At 53.9% G+C, this 19610-nt stretch overlaps 2 protein-coding genes across 2 annotated transcripts; one reads left to right on the forward strand and one right to left on the reverse strand.

The window, feature by feature from the left end:
• Positions 1-400: 400 nt before the first annotated feature.
• Positions 401-1935, reverse strand: LOC131186842 (collagen alpha-1(XVI) chain-like). The gene is made up of 3 exons (XM_058160769.1): positions 1923-1935; positions 1091-1269; positions 401-1003 (listed from the first exon to the last, which is right to left on the reverse strand). Exons 1-3 carry the CDS (start codon positions 1933-1935, stop codon positions 401-403), a joined length of 795 nt encoding a protein of 264 aa, XP_058016752.1.
• On the forward strand, positions 1934-17836 carry MEX3A (mex-3 RNA binding family member A). Its single transcript, XM_058160471.1, has 3 exons — positions 1934-2099; positions 2158-2475; positions 16475-17836. The coding sequence occupies exons 1-3, from the start codon at positions 1934-1936 to the stop codon at positions 17575-17577; spliced, it is 1587 nt and encodes a 528-aa protein (XP_058016454.1). The 3' UTR covers positions 17578-17836.
• Positions 17837-19610: the final 1774 nt, after the last annotated feature.

Raw genomic sequence — 19610 nt, forward strand, 5'->3', positions numbered from 1 at the left:
TGGGATGCAGTCAGATCCTGTTGCCGGTGTAGATGTGGGATAAAATTAGCATCTCTGGATCCTGAATGGCTGCGCTTTTGACTCAGAATAAAAAATGGTCACAATGTGGAATATCACAAAGGGCAACCACCGAAACCTGACTGAGCAGGGACTGTTCTTAAGTGGTTGTTGAACAGAAGGACAGATTTCAGGGCAAAGTTCCCAAACTACCATCCAAAATAACTGCAATTGTTTTTCTCAACCGCAGGATCAGTTTCACTTAACAATTGGCTTCTGGTCAAGGAGATTCGTTCTTAAAAATGCTCGATGTCTTCATTAATTACTATGCAAGTTTGTCAGAGGCTTCGGCATGGTTAAATTAGGTTGCTTCCGCCAAGGGGCCTCTGGGCTCAGGCCAGCCTTATGGACCCTCCAGGGTGCAGAAGAGGGTCACCCGGCTCGGGATCCGGGACTCCGGCAGTCCCTGCTGGGCAGAGCCCAAACTCCCAGGGGCCAGCACTCTCTTCCCCGGGGGCTCTGGACGACAAGAGCCCCCAGCCAGGCCAGGCACCCCCGCCGATTTCACTTCGGGCCCGCCGGCGGCTTTCTGCCCGTCCCGAGGCGCGGGGTGAGGCCGGAGCAGCCGAAGGCTTCCCTGGCTTCCTCCGCGAATCGTGCGAGCCCTGAGCCAAGCAGGGCACCGCCACGCCCGGGACGCGGGTGGCTGCACCTGCCCCGCACTGCCAGGACGGAGCGGCGGCGGCGGCCTCTCGCCCACCCTGCGTGCCCTGGTCCCGGTGAGTCTGGGAGGAGAAAGGGCTCCCGCCGGAGAGAGGCGGCTCGGGTGGCCGGGAGAGGCTCGCAGCCCCGGCGCCCACGGCTGCCCCTCGCCGCCTTCCGCAGCGCTGCCTGCCGGCCCCGCCAGCCGCCTCGCGCCCAGCGAGCGAAAAGGGGGTGTGTGAGCCGCCTGGGAAACTACATCCCCCATCAGCCTCCGGGCCTCTTCGCCAAGCTCCGCTTCGAGCTGCAGCCAGGGAATTGGAAACAAAAGAAGCCCTCGCCATCCCCTGCCCGCCCGCCCGCTCCTCCCGCGGCCGGAGCCCTTCCTCGCCCCGGACTCCGGCTCGGCGGGCCTTGCCGGGCGGCTGGCTGGTGGCCGGCCAAGGCGGGCGGACTCGGGCGCTCCTCGCTTCTGCCGGGTCTCCCCGCCCCTCCGCGCTTCTGCTGCGCGCTCTCGCTCGCCTCTCTCCCGGTCTCCATCTCCACACCCCCTTCGCTGCCAGGCGGGGTCTGGCAGAGCAGCGAGAGCAGAAAGCAGGAAAGGGAAGAAGGAAAGAGGGAAGAAAAGAAGGCGAAGGAAGGAAGGAAGGGAGGGAGGAAGGACGGAAAGGAAGGAGAGAAGGAAGGAAGGAAAGGAGACACAGAGCGAGAGAGACCGAGAGAGAGAGAGAGAGAAAGAAAGAAAGAAAGAAAGAAAGAAAAAGAAAGAAAGAAAGAAAGAAAAAGAAAGAGCGGCCGGACTCGCGGGAGAGCTTTGTGTGGCTGGCTGGATCCACGTTGGGCAGGAAGATCAGGTTTCAGCGCAGGCAGCACCGGACGAGGAGGCGAGCCGAGCCGAGCCGAGCCGCGCCGCGCCGCCAGAGGCAAAAGGAGCGGGGAGCTGGGGCTCGGCCAGCAGGGAAAGAAGGGAGGTGGGCGGGGGTCTCCGGCTCTTCCCTCCCGGCCGCCTCGCTCCCCGTCTTTGTGCCTCCCCCTCCCTCCTCGCAGGCTCTTTGTTCCCCTCCTCCTCCTCCTCCTCCTCCCCCCCGCCCAGCCCCCTCCCCTCCCCTCCCAGCCCACCAGCAGCAGTAGCAGCAGCAGCAGCAGCCGCCCCAGCGAAAGCAGGAGCAGCCCCATCATCGCCATCCCGCCGCCGCGCCCCCCCACCCCCCTCTCTCCCCAGCCTTTGTTAGCCATGCCTAGCCTGGTAGTGTCAGGGATAATGGAAAGGAACGGGGGCTTCGGGGACCTGGGCTGCTTCCCGGGGAGCAGCAAGGACAGGGCGCTGCTGGAGGACGACCGGGCGCTGCAGTTGGCCCTCGACCAGCTCTGCCTGCTGGGCTTGGGGGAGCCTTCGGCCGGCGCCGCGCCCTCCGCCGCCGCCGCCTCGGCCTTGGGGGCGGCGGCGGCGGACGACAGCAGCGGCGGCCAGCCGGCGCAGCCCCGCCGCCGCCGCAACCCCAGCAGCCCGCGCCCCGCCGCCGCCCCCGCCGCCCCCGCCGCCCTCGGCCCAGCAGCCGCAGCAGCCCCCGCCGCCCCCCGCCCCCAAAGGCTCCTCGGGGGCGGCCATCCCACCGCCGCCCCCGCCGCCGCCGCCGCCGCCCGGAGCCCCCGAGGCCGGCAAGCTCTGCGTGCTCTACAAGGAAGCCGACCTGCGGCTGAAGAGCAGCTCCAACACCACCGAGTGCGTCCCGGTGCCCAGCTCCGAGCACGTGGCCGAGATCGTGGGCAGGCAAGGTGAGCCGGGCCGCCGAGGGGACGGACGGACGGGAGGGAGGGAGGGAGGCCGCCCGCCATGCCCATTGTCTCCGCCGCCCCGCGCTCGCTGCCTCGGCCGAGGAGGGCCACTCCCCCTCGCTCGCTCGCTCGCTCGCGCCGCCGCCCGCCCGGTCCCGCGGCTCCCTTTGTCCCGCGGCGCCCGCTCCCCTCGGCCGCCGCTCAGCCGCGCTCCCGCCTTCCTGCCTTTGTGCTCGGGCCGGCCGGCGCCGGCGGCGGCTGCACTTGTCTTCTGGGCGCTCCCGGCCCTTTGGTCCCCCAGCCCGCCCGGCCCCTTGTCCGACCTTCCCCGACGCGCCCACCTCCTGCTCGGACGGCCCCGCCGAGGCGCTTTGGGGCTCCCTCGGTTGGTGGCGGGGCGGCGGGCGGGAAGGGCAAGGCTGCCCTCCCAAAGTTGAGCGGGGTCCCCGGCGCTTTGGGCTCCGCCAAGGGCCCCCTCCGCGCAGGTGACTGATGGGCACTGCAGGGGAGGCGCGGAGCCGGGGCCCTTCGGAGCGAGGCCCGCCGGGCGGGGAGGCGGGGGTCCCCGTCTTCGCCGTTGAGCGAGCCGCTCCTGCCGCTGGCGGAGAGGCCGGAAAGTTGCGCTCTCTTTGTCTGCTTGGCGGTGCCCAGATGTGGCTCGGGAAGCGGCTGCCCAGCCACGGCGGGCGCCGAGCTTGGCGAGCGGGAAGGGGCGGCGGGGGAGAAAGCGATGCGCGGCTTCGGCGCTCAGCCTGCCCAGAAACCCGCCGCTTACTTTTAATTGTGTGCAGAGCCCCCTTCCCCCCCCCCACCCGCCCTTTGTGGCCGTAAACCTCCCGCTCGGAATCGTGCGAATGAACGCGCGGCGCTTCCCAATGGGCTGCTGCTGCTGGGGAGACGGTGGGGAAGGCTGAGAAAATCCGTTCTTTTGTTGGGAGCCTTTCTGGGAGCGAAAGGGGGTGTGGTTCTCCTCGGACTCTCGCGCGGCGGCGGCGGCGGCTGATGTGGGGGGGAGCCGGGGAGGCGAGCGCTGGACCCGGCAGAGGCTTCGAGAACAGCCGAATGGAGTCGAACTTGGGCATGGGGACATCGGAGCCTCCGGACTGCCCGCCTCGGCCTTCTCTCGTCCCCGGCGCTCGGTTCTGGCGGCCGCTGAGGGGCTGTCGAGGTTGCCTCCATCCCGGGGCTCTCCCAGCTCTTCTTTGTCGTCCGGTGTAGACGGGGAGGGGGGGACTCGGGGTGCCCCACCCTCCAGAAAAGAATGCCCGCCGCTGCTGAAGTCCCATGCTTTCAAGGGGGGGGGAGGTAATCGCGATGGTAAAGAAACATGATCCCCCCCCCCATGCGAGGCTAGGAAGGGCTTGGAAATAGGTTGCAGCTCCATATTGATATGCGCCAGGAAGAAAGGAGGTGGGTCTTTGCTGGGGCTCTGGGCAGAAGTGGGAAACTGGGATTCAGGATGGGGGTCTTGCTGTGATGGAAAAGGAACTTGGGTGAAGTTGGAAAGGTCTGACTTGGGAATCCAGAAGCCCAACTTCGAACAATGGACCCAGCGGTGGGTTTTCTGCCACAAAAGCTACGGAGGCTTTGAGGCCCACCAGCTGTGCTCCTGCAGCAGAGAGGACCCTTCCCGCCCCCTCTGGGGAGCACCTTCCTGAGGCCTCACAGCAAATCTGGTTATAAATCCTCCAGAAAAGGGGGGATTAAAAAGATCTGCCTGTGCCCTAAAATCACTGAGAGTTCATTCACAGGCTCTGAAAAAGAAAAAAGAAAGAAAAGGTACAGAGAAGAGGCCGTGACATTCTGGGGTGGGTGTGTGTGTGTGTGTGTGCCTGCCTCTTCCCCCTCCCCTTGTTTTCTCCGCTGTCCAGGCTGGCCCACCAACCCAAATCCCTCTCTGTCCAAGCCCTCCACTGCCACTGTGGTGGTGCAGGCAAAGCCCTCGGAAGGTGCATTGCAGCGGAAGCCGCTGTGCTCTTTGTTTAATTAGGCTGGGTTCTTGCGAGGGTCCTCGCTTGTATTATTTTCACCTTATTTTTAAGTCGCATTTTAAGCCTTCTCCAAAATGGAATTGTGTGCCTGACTACAAAAGAAGCTTCTTTTCCATAGGCTGGGTTACCTGCTGACCCAAAGGGGCTGTTTGTGATCCACAGGGCAGACAACGGGGCTGGCAGGAAAGAATGGATTCTTGTTGGGGGGGGGCGCAGATAAATCCCTCCCACCAATTGCAACTCATATAAATACGTCTTGGCTGCATTCTGAGTGCGACTGTGTCCTCATCGCTTCTTCTTTGCTTTTTTTCATTTTCCATGGAATGAGGGGGGCTATTTTGCATGACCCCCAAACCAGAGAACCCCTGAGAAGGCCTAGCATCTCCTTGGCTGCTTCTGAAAGGGTCTCCCGCTGCCTCCAGGCAACAAAGAGGGTTCTCTGCCCCATTGTTCCCCAAGCGGCCTGGCCTGCCTGCTGGTGGGGCTTTGCGGGGAAATGCCTTCTCTGGAAGGCAGACAGCATGGCTTCTGTCTGGGCCGCACTTCATTTACCTTGCTTGAGTTTTGGGGAATGGCAGAAAATGGTCTTTGCAAACAAATAAAAGGATATGCTGAGAAGCTCAGCTTTGCAAGTGTATTGTGGTTGAAGCCAGTGAAAAGAACCTGGTCTCTTGGATAAGTGACATTCGGTTCTGTTTGCCCTTTCTCAGTACATGGCTGTAAATAGATGTGTCTCCCCCCCACTCCGGTGTGATTCATGGGGTGGGGGGGGTGTCACTCCTGGGGAACTAAGTCCTATTTCTCAGTTGGCTTTCTCCAAATTTTGAAGGGATCCAGAGAAGGGGGAGGGAGGGAGGGTGGGGATGGGACGGGACTTTAACTCGAGCGCTAGAAAACCTGGGAAGAAATAAAGAAGCTTTCGGCTTGCTTACAAATAAGTGTTTGTGAAAGCAGCCCCAGTTTAAATCTAATCTTCGTGGGGGTACGTTCTTTCCCCCATCAGCAAGGCAAAGACGGTGATAAGGTGTGCTGTGAGGAAGGTCAGCTGCCTGTGCAGAAGAGCCCATTAAAGAATCAGGCTTGTGAGTGGGCTTTCTCTCCTGCGCCCCCCAACTCCCACCCCCCACCCCTGGCTGGAGGAATAAAACGGAGGGCCTCCAACCCCAACAGCCAAACATGGAGTTCAGCTTCCAGAAAGTGGGGCCAGGCTTAGTGGGAAACACCTCTATCATTTTCTCCTGCAACTGGATTTACATGGAGAGGTGTGGAAAAGTGGATCCAGTTGAGGGGAAAGGTAGACTAAGAATCACCAATTTCCTTGAACCAATTTGCATTCTGTGCCTCTGAAAAGCCACTTGGGGTAGAGGGAGAACAATCTGGGCTCTTCCGCTGCAGTTTGCAAAGGAGGCCGGATAGCTTTGTGTTCGAAGTGGAAGCATCTGCCCAGCTCTCCATTTCTTTCATTATTATTTAATTATTAATCTTGCTTCTACTTTGCTCCATCCTAACGGCTCGCCGACAGAGCAGGAAATTTGCTACCAGAAGAAGAAGAAAAAAAAGAGAGAGATAATAGCCAATTGAGACACGCAACGTTTCAACCGTGGTTTTGCTGAGCCAATGGCTGAGTTCAGGATATGGCGTGGTGATGAGGATTTTGCGCTGATCCCAGGGGATCCGGGTTCAGATCCTCTCTCAGCCTTGGGAGCCCCCTGGGCAAATCGAGGCCCCGCACTTCCTCTGCTGCTGTGGGCAAAGTATATGGGAGGGATGGATGTACCCCTTGGGGGTCACGGAGGAAAAGAGGGGCAGATACCTGCCAGCCAATTCAACAAATAAAACATGGAGCCCTTGCACTGCATGGAGCCACCAAACTCTTTGGGCTGAGCCTGTCACGTGGTCTTTTGTTAACCTGCATTCAGGGTTGAGCGTGTTGTGTGAACCCAGTGGCATCTGGTCAGTGGCTGCTAAGAAGGGGCAGCTGGATGCTCACTGCTTGACAATGGTCTTGGGAACAGGCCCAAGCTCAGCCTTGGGGGGCTTCCAGATCAGGCTCTCCGGTGGAAATCCCCCCCCCCCTTTCTGGGACTTTGCATAATCTTTCCTTGCAATTCTCCCACCTTCCTTCTTTTCGGGAAAACAAAATGTGTTGAGGAAGAAAAGAAGGCCCACAATGCCTTTTGATGAGTGGCTGCAGAAGCCATCTGGCTGGGAAACCCACCCACCCCCAGGGTCAGGGGAATAATGAGTGTGGCAACCCTCCACCACATGCCCTTCTCTTCAGGCTGGGGCTGGGGATGATAGGTGCAGCAGAGTAGCCTTCAGCTGGTGATTGGAGGGCATTTCCAAAAGCTTGTTCTGGCTCTCCTTGGATTGTCTGGATCCCCCCCCCTTGTGTTGAACCCAGAGGAGATCCCGCTGAGGACAGGCATGGTGGCCCTTTGATTGCAGGGTCTGCTCTCGGGTGGGGCCCGTGGTGGGCCCTTCACCTGCACATGGGAGGCCCCATCGGGATCAAGGGAGGGGCTTCCCAATGGCTGCTAAAGCTCAAGAAGGCTGATTAACCTGGCAGGAGAATGAACCACCATGGAACCACAGCTGCATCCACAGAACCTTCTGTCCAGCAGGATGGAGTTGAGGGGCTCACCTGATGGGGAGCACCCTCTGTGCTGCAGCTGCCCTCCTGGCTGGGGTGGGGGATATGATTGAGGTGAAGTTGAGGATGGGGATTAGAAATGAAGATGAGAGGACGGAGAAGACGGAGATGATGATGGAAATGAAGATGGAGATGTATTACGATGGAGAAGATGGAGAGGAAGATGGAGGTGGGTGGGGATAGAAATGATGAGATGGTAGAGATGAAGATGATGGAAATGGAGTTGATGGAGAGATGGAGACAAATGGAGATGATGAAGATGGATGGAGGTGATGGAGACAAGGTGGATGGAGATGCGGAGGCAGGTCCACCCATTGTTCTGCAGGGCTACAAGTTAACACAGAAGATTCTTTGTCAGCCCCCCCTTAATGGTCCAGGCCTGAAGGTGACAATGCTGTTAATATGGAGACAGTTTTCTCATGTAATAATAAAATTAAATGGGAGGCTGAGGATTATCTCCCAGTCATGGGCACAAGGCTGGCAGGCAAATTCCGAGAAAACTGGGTGGCTTAGCCGAAGCTCTTGGCCTCCCAGATGCTCTTTCACCCCGAATGGATTTTGGATCCCTTCACAGGCCTGCAACGAAGGCAGAATTTTGCCCCTGGGACCCCCACCCCCACTCTTACCTTCTACTACCCAGATGCATATACTGCTCCAGAGCAGCTGCAGAGTGCAATTCTCGTACTATGAGTGGCTGCGGAGGGTTTTCCAGAACAGGGAAGGACCAATGGCGACTGAACAGGAGAGTACCCTGGGCTTGGAGCTCTTTTCCAGAGGTTGAGGGGCTGGACACGAACCAACAGCCACCTCTTGGCATTTGTAATTCCTGAGTGAGTGGATGAGGTAGTCTCCGTGATTACAAAATGGAAGTGGTGAGTCAGATATTCAAATAATCATCACAGACAGAAGCTACATCTTCCCAAACTTGGGTGATGACTTTATTTATGAGATCAGAATCTTTCTCAACCTTGGCAACTTCAGGATGCATGGACTTCATCTCCCACAATCCACTCTGCCTTTCTGGCCTTTTCTCCAAGTGCTCCAAGCCCACCTTGACCCCCCCAAGTCTTTGGGGCAGCCATTCCTTTCCCCCTTTTCCCTTGAAGGCAAACTGGGCCAGCAGACAACCTTCGCACAACCAGCTAATGCAGAGTCCCAGTTTCCCAAAATGCAGCACAAACAAGTGATCCACAGATGATCCTTGACTTTGCTTAGTGTCCGTTTGAAGTTACAACGGCACTCCAAAAAGCGACCAATTTTCACATTTACAACCGTTGAAGTCTCCTCATGGTCACGTGATCAAAATTTAGACAGTTAGCAATTGACTCATATTTATGACGGTCGCAGTGTCTCCCGGGGTCACATGATCCCCTTTCATGAGTTTTGGACAAGCAAAGTCAATGGGGAAGCCAGATTCACTTAACAACCGTGTTACTAACTTAACAACTGCAGTGATTCACTTAACAACTGTAAAAAGAACAGCTGTCGACAAATAGGGCAGAATTCAGTTAACAAATGTCTCACTTAGCAACAAAAATTTTGAGCTCGTTCCTTTATGACCGAAGGGATCTAATGTACAAAGCAGACATTACTCAAACACCATTTAGCCTTGTCCTTGAGATCCACAAAGGAGTTGTGCCAACTTGGGTGATACCTCGGTTTCCTCCTATCCACGCCCTGCCCTTGCTCAAGACTGGCCAAAGCTTCCTGCCCACCTGTCCAAGAGGCAGGGAAGAGAGAGGGAAGAGCTGAGAAAGGCTGTTGATGGCCATCTCCGAGAGAGCACCAGCTCCTTTGCCCGGGGGGTGGGGTGGAGAGAGAGTGGGGTGAACATTGCAAAGGCCAGTTCCCTGCGGGTGGCATGGGCCCCTGCCTTGCCAGCCTGCAGGGAGGGGCACTTTGTGACCAGGAAAGGATTCAGCATTTGAAGATCGATGCCACCAGGTGTGCTGAGTCTCCTTCCACATCTGTATGTACCAACAATGTTCTTCCTTGGAGCCTGCGTTTACGGCCATCTTGAAGCAAGGCAGGGTGACCCCCTCGGCCAAGCCAAGCCCCGGTGCCAATCTGGCGCTTCAAGTTGCCACACCTCTCAATTAACCCTTCCTGGGCCTTTCTTCCGCCTACCTTGCCACCCCTGGCATTCAAGAGTCTTCCATAGTGCCAGCTGCTCCTCCTCCGGGACTGCCTTCAACCCAGTCTGGATTTCAATCTGCGGCACCAGTTCTGACTCTGCTGGTTGGGTTTTCGTCCTGGGGCCCAACTCACAGGCCTCCCCCAGCCAGGAACGGCTGCATTCACATGAGCTGCTCCGCTCGAACAAGGACACCAGACCCTGGCTAAAAGAGGATGGCACTCTTCACACAACCGGATGAAGCCCACCTGCCAACCTTGGTAAGGCCCGTCCTGTGAACTGGGCCCTGCAGCCTCCTTCCAGTCTCTTGCCAGGTTGCCTTTCCTGCAACGGAGACATGAATCCAGCTTCAATCACAGCAGAAGCGGCCCTGAAAACCCGAATGGCAGAGCAGAGCTGTAGACAGAAGAGCTCTTTAAACAGGGAAGAGAAGTTCAGGATTGGGACCCAGAGCAGGAAGGCTGGGGGTGGTGGTGGGGGGACAGAGCTGCTCAGCACTGAATGGATCCTCCTGGCCAGGAAGGCAGATGCTCCGTGGGGGGCAATGCTGCTGAGTGGGGCTATTGGTGACAACTGGGGGTTGTGTGTAGGGGGGCCTGAGTATCCGTCCTGCAGAGGTCTGCAGCCCCGCCCCTTTCCTGCAGTCTCCGGATCACATTGCTGAAAGTTGGCAGCTAAACTGCCCAGTTTGGCGTGGAAGCTTTGTGCTGAATGCAGCAATGAGCCAAACCAGGTATGCGAGATGGTAGATTCTCTGCCCCCCCCCGCCCTCCCCCCACATCAACATGGCCCTGTGACCTGCCTTAAAGAAAAGGGAGGTCAATGCAACTGCAGCTGAGATTTGGGGCAAAGAACAATGGAGCTGCGGGTTTCTTGGCTCCTCGGACCCCTGGAATGAAATACTTTTGGGGCTTTGCAAAGAGGGACAGTTGGAAGCAGCTGCTGGGCTGAGTCAATAGCCTCTCAGAGGCAACGGCCCCCCATGTTTATCATGCAAATGTTTTACAAATTGGCCGCTCTGCCCCCTGAGACTCTTGGCTCCCTTCAGAGGTGAAGGGCAGGATTCTGCCTAGATCCGGACATGCCCTCAGAATTGTGTTTCTGTATCCGAAAGAGCCACATTCTGCAGTCTGGCAGCATGAAGGCAATGGGAGGAAGACTTGCTAGTTCCATTTTGCCAGTGTTAGTGGTCCATTTCTGTTGACGGGGAGGCTGTTGGCCACTACTGGTTTCTGGCAACAGTCCTGGCTCTTGCAATCTCACGTATGTTGAAGTGTAAGCACCAGGGCCAAAAGTGTGGCTGTGCACGGGGAAGATGCAGAAGCGTAGGAGCCCAATTCTGGCTCCAAAGCTCCAGAATTGAAGCCTTCAGACACACAAAAGGCTTTGTGCTTTAGGATTAGTGGAAGCCAAGCAGAGCCTTCCCATTGAAGGGGTTCCTTGCTATCCGCCCAGTGGATCTTGGCCAAGGCATGCAAAGGGGACCAGGATCACAGCATTGTGTCTGCCCCAGGGAGAGTTCCGGCTGTGAATTTGGGGCACCTGGTCTGTTGGCCTCCCTTGCCAGCTGGTACCTGTCTCAGGACACCTTCCGCTGCTTCTGCCCCCTGGGGGAGCCCCCTTCCCTGCTTCCCATCTCACCCCCTGCCTCCTGAGAGCATCCTGAAAAGATCTCTCAAAGCCCAGCTGGGTGGGGCAGCTCCCAATTGCCCACAATTCTTGGAGAGAGCCAGACAGCCCGCCCTTGGCATGGGTGATGGTGCCAATTTTAGGTAGAAAAGGCAGCAGGGTGGGGGGGGGCACACTTCTGATGACTGGCTTGCCCACTCCAGGACATGGGTTTTAGAAAATAAATCTTCGCTTGTTTAAAAAAAAAAGGTTGCATTTAACATTCCCCAGCACAAAGGCACTCTTTTCTGCCCAGATATCAGAAAAGAATATCGATTAATCCAATCCAATCTGTATTATGAGCCCGATTTAAGACATCAGATTCCCAGCTGCATCGGATCCAATAGAGAAAGTTTGATTCCTTGTGAGTACAGTTCCTGGAAAGGGAGGCCAGGGAGCCCTCCTCAGGACCTTCCTGGGGCTACCTCTGTTCCAGGTTTGTCGCACGGTGATGCACAAAAGTTCTCAGTGCAAAATTGTAAAAATGTCTTTGTGATTGTAATCTTTACACTACACACTTAGTAGCTCAGGGTTTCTCAATCTCGGTCATTATTTAGAGAGATCGAAGATATATGGACTCCAACTCCCAGCATTCCAGTGGCTAGAGAAGTCTGGGAGTTGGAGTCCACACATTTTAAAGTTGCTGAGATTGAGAAATCCTGAGCTAGATCACAATTAGTTTGTTAGTGAACTGACAGTTTTAGCATGTTTGGCCCTGAGACCTCAGTGCCTCCTCCTCCTCTCCTTGTCTTCTCACTTTGCAGAGAACTTCTTGCACCCACTTCAGTCTCTTGCCTAACCCATCTAGTCTTGGGGGGTGGGGCCTTTGTGCTCTCTACAAAGGAATTATCTTTCTGCATTTTCTACAAGTCATGGATTACAAGTGGGGTGTTCCTGTGTAAACATTTCGGTTCTTATACTCAGGATCACCCACCACTTTACGCAGTTCCATCACTTTCTGTACTCTCACGGTAACATCCTCCTTAAAGGAGTAAGAAAGCGCAAGAGAAGGCTACCTTGCCAGATGGATTGGGGCCAGCTGGTAAAATAGTTGTAGCTGCCTGCTTGGTGCCATTGGTGTGTTTGTCAGTGTCTGGCTTAGCTGCACCTGGAAGAATTTTAATTCTGAGGTCCTGTCTGTTCCAAAGGGTGATAAATATGGATTATAGTAGCCAGAACCGGAGGAAATCTGGGTTCCTGATGCTGTGCAGAGATCCTACAAGGGGCATTTTGTGAAGGCTGGGATCATGTGGGCTTTTTCCGCTCCTCTTCCTTCAGGTTATGATCTGCAGAAAAGCTTGTCTTTTAGGGGGGAGGGTTGGGGCATCTGTGTTCAGGATCTCCTAAGTCTCCTCTTTGATTAGTTGAGATGGAACCCAGCCTCCTGGCACCTCATCTTTTTACACCTTCAGCCAAAGGAAATTTGGACAAATCCTGAGCGTCAAGGATTTACAGAGATAGGGACTTGCTGTTCTGGCCTTTGAGGTGCTCCTCCATTCATTGTGTTTGCTGAGGATGGGTCTTGACTTACGGCCTTGACTTGCTTAACAACTGTTCAAAGTTATGATGGATTCCCCCTCCCAAAGGTCTTTATGGCCTTACTTTTCACCAGGTTCCAAAGTTCCGACACCCCCTCCCACCCACCCCCACAGTCCCTTGACTGCATTTTGCAGGCTTGGTAAGCAGCCTGCATTTAGACATTTGCAGCACCCCGTGGTCATTTGACCATGATCTATGACAGTTTTGAGGGACGTGGTGGCTCAGTGGCTAAGATGCTGAACTTGTTGATCGAAAGGTCGGCTGTTCAGCGGCTTGAATCTCTAGCACTGCGTAATGGGGTGAGCTCCCGTTCCTTGTCCCAGCTTCTGCCAACCTAGCAGTTCGAAAGCACGTAAAAATTGCAAGCAGAAAAATAGGGACCACTTTGGTGGGAAGGTAACAGCGTTCCGTGTGCCAAAATTGAGTCATGCTGACCACATGACCATGGAGACCTCTTCAGACAGCGCTGGCTCTTCGGCTTTGAAACAGAGATGAACACCGCCCCCTAGAGTCAGGAACGACTAGCATGCATGTGCGGGGGAACCTTTACCTTTACCTTATGACAGTTTTTGTCAAAAATTGGCCTTCTAGTTTTCAGCAAAAGCCTCCCAAAGTGAACAATGGCTGACTTAACGAGCACCACAAAAATGGTTGTAAAATTGGATTGGTTACATGCATGTCCTGCTTTACAACGGTCGCAGCTTATCCTGTCATGGGCAGGCTCCGTCAGTTCCTGTACAAGTAGCGTAAGGCTCTGGGTGGCTCTCCTGCCCTGCTTGAGAAGGTGCCCGAAATGGTGCCCTCCTAGGCGGAACAGCCTCATGGCTCACAGCACTCCAGCAGGCCGGCTGTGGGGTTGGGCCCTGGTCGGCTGGGCGAGATGGGCTAACTTCCATTTACTAAAGGAGCTCATCCTGGAAACCGGGAACGAAGTCTTGGGCTACTCCCAGGGGTCTTGAGCCTGGATGCAGCATCCTTACTGAGAACAGGGGACCCCCTCAAAGCAGAGACTGCTGCTAGGGATTCCCCCAGAGAAGGCGCCTCTTCAAACTTCCTCCAGCTCCCCTGAGCTGCAGGATGGGGGGCGGGGGGGGCAGATGAAATTCCTCCTGCCAAAAAAGCAGATCCCCTCAAGAGTCTTGCAGGGCAGATGCCCCCCACCAACCTTCTTGCTGGGTCCGCCTGCTGCTCCTTCCATTCTCTTCTTTGGGGCCCACCTCCAGACACCCCGGCACCCCACCTACCCAACCCGGCTCCTGTTCTTGCTGGCTCTCCCCTCTGCGTTCCCCCCACCACCACGAGGCGGGTGCAAATGACATTTGTTCTTGGTTAAGCTTCTGGCTTGATTTAGATTCCCTCCATCTGCTGCTTGCCTGGGCTCCCCCTTCCTTTGTCTCCGCGTCTGCATGACCCCTTTGTTGCTGTCAGCTCCATCTTTCCGCGGCTCCTGCCAGCGCTGCTACGACCCTCTTCTCCCAGATGAAGTGGGGGGGGGAACCTTTGCGGAACCAGCAAGTTAGGGAAGGCAGCCTCCCCAGAGGGATTTTGTCTCAAAAATGGTCCCCAGATGCTAGCAAATTGCAAAAGCCAGTTGAACAAGCAGGGCTGGACCAATCCTTGAGAAAGAGGAAGCAGGAGGGCGCACAAAGCCCCTTTTTCTCAACCCTTAAAGCTTTTCTCCCAGGTCTTTATGTCCAGTTTGGGATGTGAAGCAGCTGTAGATGCTAACTTGCGTGGAGGCAGCCCAAGGCAGCTTCCAATGCAGCTGGGATGGACCAGAGTGGGTGCAAAGGAACAGCCTGGAGGGTTGGCGGGATCCATTCAGCCCTGTTGCAAATACACAGCCAATGAGGAAGGTTAATCTCTGGTGGACAGGATTCTCTGCAACACACACACACACACACACACACACACACACACACACGCCAGTGATGCCATTCTGGCTACCCCTGAGTTGGGATTCCAGAAGAGCCATGTTGGGTGTGTGTGCGAGGGATGAGTGTGGAATGTTTGGGGGTCTTCCAGGGCTGGGGGTGCATTGCAATGGGCAGGGGGTGCATTGATGAGTGGGGTCAGAAGGCAGGAATTCCATCATGGCTGGGACCAGCAGAGGAAGACGGGATGGGAAGTTGAGGATGGGCTATTCAGGAGGAAGATGGGTCTGGTAGTTTCTTTCTGGTCCCCAGCCCACTTCCTGGAAGGCAGGGTGTCCAATCCTCAGTGGCCCTCAATTCTGGCTGTTGCCTTAGGATGCCAAATGGAATAAGCCTCCTCATTGGGTACTTATTGTGAATGAGGCAGCCTGATGGACATAAGTGAGACTTTATGGCGGAGTGGCAGAGAAGAGTGCCCAGTTGCTGCCCTGGATCTTTCCTTGTTAACTGCGCGTGCACACACACACACACACACACACACACACACACACCCTCTGTCAGAACTGGTGGACAATTTGGGTTCTTCTTGGCTTCTGTTCTGTTTTGATAAGAAGAATTTTGCACAAATCTGTCCTCCAGAGACTTTTCCAACAGTCACTCTTGCCCTGGTCACCTTGGGCATGGGCTATACGTATGTGCTTTACATATGGCTTCCCTTGAAGACCGCTCGGAAGCTACAACTGGTCCCAAATAATGTTCTGCCCATTGCGTTGCCATCAAAAGCTTGCCGGAGCAATAGCAACTACAAAGCCTTCGCAGCAAGAGGCCCACTAACCCTAACCCTACCCAAGGGATCATTGGTCTTCCCTGGTTTCTCCTGAGCCTGGGCACAATTGGACAGTCCTGGCGCCTTCCCTTGGGCCAGTGTTTCTCCACCCAACCAACTTTAAGATGGGTGGACTTCATGCTGGGTGAGGAATTCTGGGAGTTGAAGTCCAGCTGTCTTAAAATTGCTGGGGTTGAGGAACACTGCCTAAGGCAATGTCTCCTGATGGGCCAGCCTTCTTTGTGCCAGCACCAGCCCTTTGAAATACTTTCTCCACAAGGTACCCCTCGCTCCTGCCCTGGCCCCCAAACCTTTACAAGGGATGTTTGATTCTTTTTCAAGAATGTTTTCCTTTCAGATATTTGAATTCTCAATTGTGTTTTATGATTATTTTTATTGTGTATCACCCAGAGTCAAAGTTTGCAGAGTTAGGCATTGTTATAAATGGAATGGAACAGAATGGAAGAGAAAAATGGGAGAATAGAATTGAATATAATAAAGTCACCTTTGAAGAAATAAGCAACATACAACTTTGATAAAGAATAGAATAGAGTAGAATAGAATAGAATAGAATAGAATAGAATAGAATAGAATAGAATAGAATAGAATTCTTTATTGGCCAAGTGTGATTGGACACAAGGAATTTGTCTTGGTGCAGATGCTCTCAGTGTACATAAAAGAAAAGATACCTTCATCAAGGTATGGAATAGAATGGAATGGAATGGAATGGAAGAATAGAATAGAATAGAATAGAATAGAATAGAATAGAATAGAATAGAATAGAATAGAATAGAATAGAATAGAATAGAATATGAAACATAGACAAGAATGGAAAAGAACATAGAATATAGAACAAAATAGAACGTAGAACAGAACAGAATAGGAGGTAATCCTCAATTTGTGACTGATCACTTAGCAACCGTTTTCAGCATCCCATGGTCAAATGATAGTGATCCATGATATTGCAGAAAACTGGCGTCTACTTCTGGTTTCTAGCATGGCTGGCTGGGGAATTCTGGGAGTTGAATTCCACCCATCTTAAAGTGGCCAAGTTTGAGAAACAGTGTCCTAGGTGAATGGTATCCAGCTTGAGCTCAAACACATCCAGAGAATGTGTGTGTATGTGTGTTTGTGAAACTGCTCTTAATTTTAGAAAGGAGGAGAGGATTTGCTGCCTTCCCATTTTATCCCCCTTCCGTGCCATTTTTCTTCAGTGGTCCAAGTGTTGTAAGATGCCTGTGTTCTCTGCATCTTTTAGATCTGGGTCCAGCTACTAAGTTTTCTTTCTCCTTTGTTTCTTCTCTCCTTCCAAAGGTTGCAAAATCAAAGCTCTGAGAGCCAAGACCAACACTTACATCAAGACCCCGGTCCGCGGCGAAGAGCCCGTCTTCATGGTGACCGGGCGACGGGAGGACGTTGCCATGGCCAGGAGGGAAATCATTTCGGCTGCTGAGCATTTCTCCATGATCCGTGCTTCCCGCAACAAGGCCGGCCCCGCCTTTGGCAGCGCCCCCACCTTGCCTGGCCAAGTCACCATCCGGGTCCGGGTCCCCTACCGTGTGGTGGGCTTAGTTGTGGGCCCCAAAGGAGCCACCATCAAGCGGATCCAGCAGCAGACCAACACCTACATCATCACGCCCAGCCGTGACCGAGACCCCGTCTTTGAGATCACAGGGGCCCCCGGCAACGTGGAGCGAGCCCGGGAGGAAATTGAAACTCACATCGCTGTCAGGACAGGCAAAATCCTAGAATACAACAACGAGAATGACTTCCTGTCCAGCAGTCCTGACTCAGGCATGGAAAACCGCTATTCGGAGGCCTGGCGGGTCCACACTCCGGCCCCGGGTTGCAAACCCCTCTCTACCTTCCGCCAGAACAGCCTCGGGTGCATCGGCGACTGCTCCTTGGACCCTGCCTATGAGACGCCCCGGCTGAACGACCAAAATGATTTCAATTACAGTTACCTCTTCCCTAACTACGGGGTCAACAAGCAAGATCTATATTACGGGGTCCCCGAGTCGGGAGCCCCTCTGTGGGCTGGCCAGGAAAACACCAATCCGGTTTCCGTGCTCTTCTCCAAACAGCGCTCGGGCAATGCCGGCACCCTCCACCCCAATTCGCACCGCTCCCCCTCATCATCCATCCAAGAGCCTCCCCTCTCCGGGCTTCCGAGACGGTCTCAGGGGGAGCCCCTGCAAGGGTTCTCCAAATTGGGTGCTTCCGCGACCAGCCGGACATCCCTCTCAAGCAGCCGGGAGTGCATGGTGTGTTTCGAAAGCGAGGTAACGGCAGCCCTGGTGCCCTGTGGCCACAACCTCTTCTGCATGGAGTGTGCCGTGCGGATCTGCGAGCGGACCGACCCCGAGTGCCCGGTCTGCCACGCGGCAGCGACTCAGGCCATTAGGATATTTTCTTAAAACCAGCAGCAGCCGCGGAAAACCCTGACAAACAGGAAGACGAGCGAGTGAGAGACAAGACGGATGGAAGGACATCTGAAGCAGGAACAAACACAGGAGAGAAACGAACATTAATTTAAAGAGGAAAGAAACTATTTTAGGAGCAATGTATGTTATTTTTAAAGAAAATAATGATAGTGGCAACGATGATGAAGATGACGGATACGATTTAACTGGAGAACCTATAAATATTTGGGCAGGAGATTTGCTACGCAGTGGTTGGCGGTGCTGATTTTCTTTCTCAAGATGGTCTGGGGGGGGGCTGGATGGGGGGGGCCTGACCGTCCGGTGGATCTGTGGCACCTCCTGGTGACCAAGAAACTTCTCCTTGGGGGCTGCTGCTCCTCTTCTCCCCAACAACCCAGCTCTGGTGACGGTCCCAACATGGCCGGGAGGTCTTGGCCGGCCTGGCGGACAACAGCTTTGGAAAGAACTCAATCAGAAGGACAGGAGAAACGAATAAATGAGAGAGAAGCCTCTGGGAAGATGATGAAACGAGGGCACAACTGCATTACCTCAGCATTTAAAAAGAAAAAAAAAAAGAAGCAGCTAAAGACCTTTATATTCTGTTTCCTGTATTTTTTTTTCCTAAGAAAAGAAGTTTAATGAAAATAAATAATATTTGGGGCCAGGGAAATGAGGAAAGGGGTCAGAAGAAGCCCTGGCTGAATCCTCCTGGCTACTTTAACCTTTTCGTTTAGAGTCTTCTGAACCACCGCAAAGGGTGTTGAACGTTGATCTTTCTTTTTCTATTCAAGCAGGGATTCATCTAATAAGAATCAGGAGTCACTAACAGGGTATTTCCAAAAAAGAACAAAAATCCCGCATGCAAATCAACCCTTCCAAATTTCGGGTGAGGGTTGGCCTCCATAAGCGTGCATTTCGTGATGCAATTTCAAAGACACATCCATGCAGAAGAGAAATATTTTTCCCCTTTTTTTCCTCACTTGATTTTAACAACAGTTTCACATGAAAACCTAAGAAAACGATCACGCAATACTGGCAGCAAAGCCCCATTTTAATCCACAACCCAACACGATGCAAAAACAAAAACAAAAACAAACCACACACCAGTAACTATTCAAATTAACATGTTCGTATATAATTTTGTTATCTAACTGGACCAAAACTTTTGTTACTCAAAATCAAGTAAAAAGATTTAAAAAAAGAAAGAGTTATTTCCTTATGGACCAAAACCTCTTTTCACTGTCCTCACCTGGATCTTCCTGAGGTTATCTAGTTTTATATATTCTATTTTTTTCAGAATGAAGCAGACACATGCTCAAAAAAAAAAAGGAAAAAAAGAGAAAAAAACCCCCTAATATTGAATTGCCTTGCAGAACATCCTTAATCATTTCAAGACATTTGACTACTTCTTTTGCCTCTCAGATACTTGGTCCAACTCCTGGGACAGAGGCAGCCGCTGCCCTGGTCTCCCTGTGAATTCACATCCAGCCACGTCACACTTGGGTAGACTTGTTCAACTTGCTACCTGGATGCCAAACTGCAAAGGGGTGGAACAAAACGACACACACACACAAACACACATACATATTCCTTTTGTGCCCATTTCCTTTGCTTAAACTTCTTGGACTCCTTTGCCTAAGGAACCTTTGCAAGCTCAGAGATGGTTTGAGAAGACAAAAAGATTCTGTTTTGGGTTTTGCTTTGTGCATTTTATGGAAGACTTTTGTTTCATCACCCTGTAGCGTTCTTGGGGGAAATTCCTTCTTTTTCTCTGTCCCAAATATCACTCTCTGACCTCTGTTGATTTGTCCCAGGCCCTCACGGACGGTGCCAGGCCCACCAACCGCAGCCATGGAGACCCCTTTCTGGTGTAGCCGATCCCTGCCTCGGGAAGAAGCTCACAGCTATGCATGTACCCCACGCTTCCTCCCTTGGCCACAGAAGAAGCCCCACTGTGACCCACGGGACGCCTGCCCCCTCCAGCTTCAGAGATTCTGACACCTACCCCGACTTCTCATGATGCCAAA

The sequence above is a fragment of the Ahaetulla prasina genome, chromosome 17, assembly GCF_028640845.1.
Source record: "Ahaetulla prasina isolate Xishuangbanna chromosome 17, ASM2864084v1, whole genome shotgun sequence".
In the NCBI taxonomy this organism is placed as follows: Eukaryota; Metazoa; Chordata; class Lepidosauria; order Squamata; family Colubridae; genus Ahaetulla; species Ahaetulla prasina.

What these genes read in the sequence shown, in the direction of transcription:
- MEX3A (XM_058160471.1), top strand. Translation starts at nt 1,934, where the DNA reads ATGCCTAGCCTGGTAGTGTCAGGGATAATGGAAAGGAACGGGGGCTTC. An exon ending in CTTGGGGGAGCCTTCGGCCG is followed by an intron (nt 2,100 to 2,157) that starts GCGCCGCGCCCT and finishes GGCGGACGACAG; the next exon opens with CAGCGGCGGCCAGCCGGCGC. An exon ending in CGAGATCGTGGGCAGGCAAG is followed by an intron (nt 2,476 to 16,474) that starts GTGAGCCGGGCC and finishes CTCCTTCCAAAG; the next exon opens with GTTGCAAAATCAAAGCTCTG.
- LOC131186842 (XM_058160769.1), bottom strand. An exon ending in CCGCCGAGCCGGAGTCCGGG is followed by an intron (nt 1,004 to 1,090) that starts GCGAGGAAGGGC and finishes CCCTGGCTGCAG; the next exon opens with CTCGAAGCGGAGCTTGGCGA.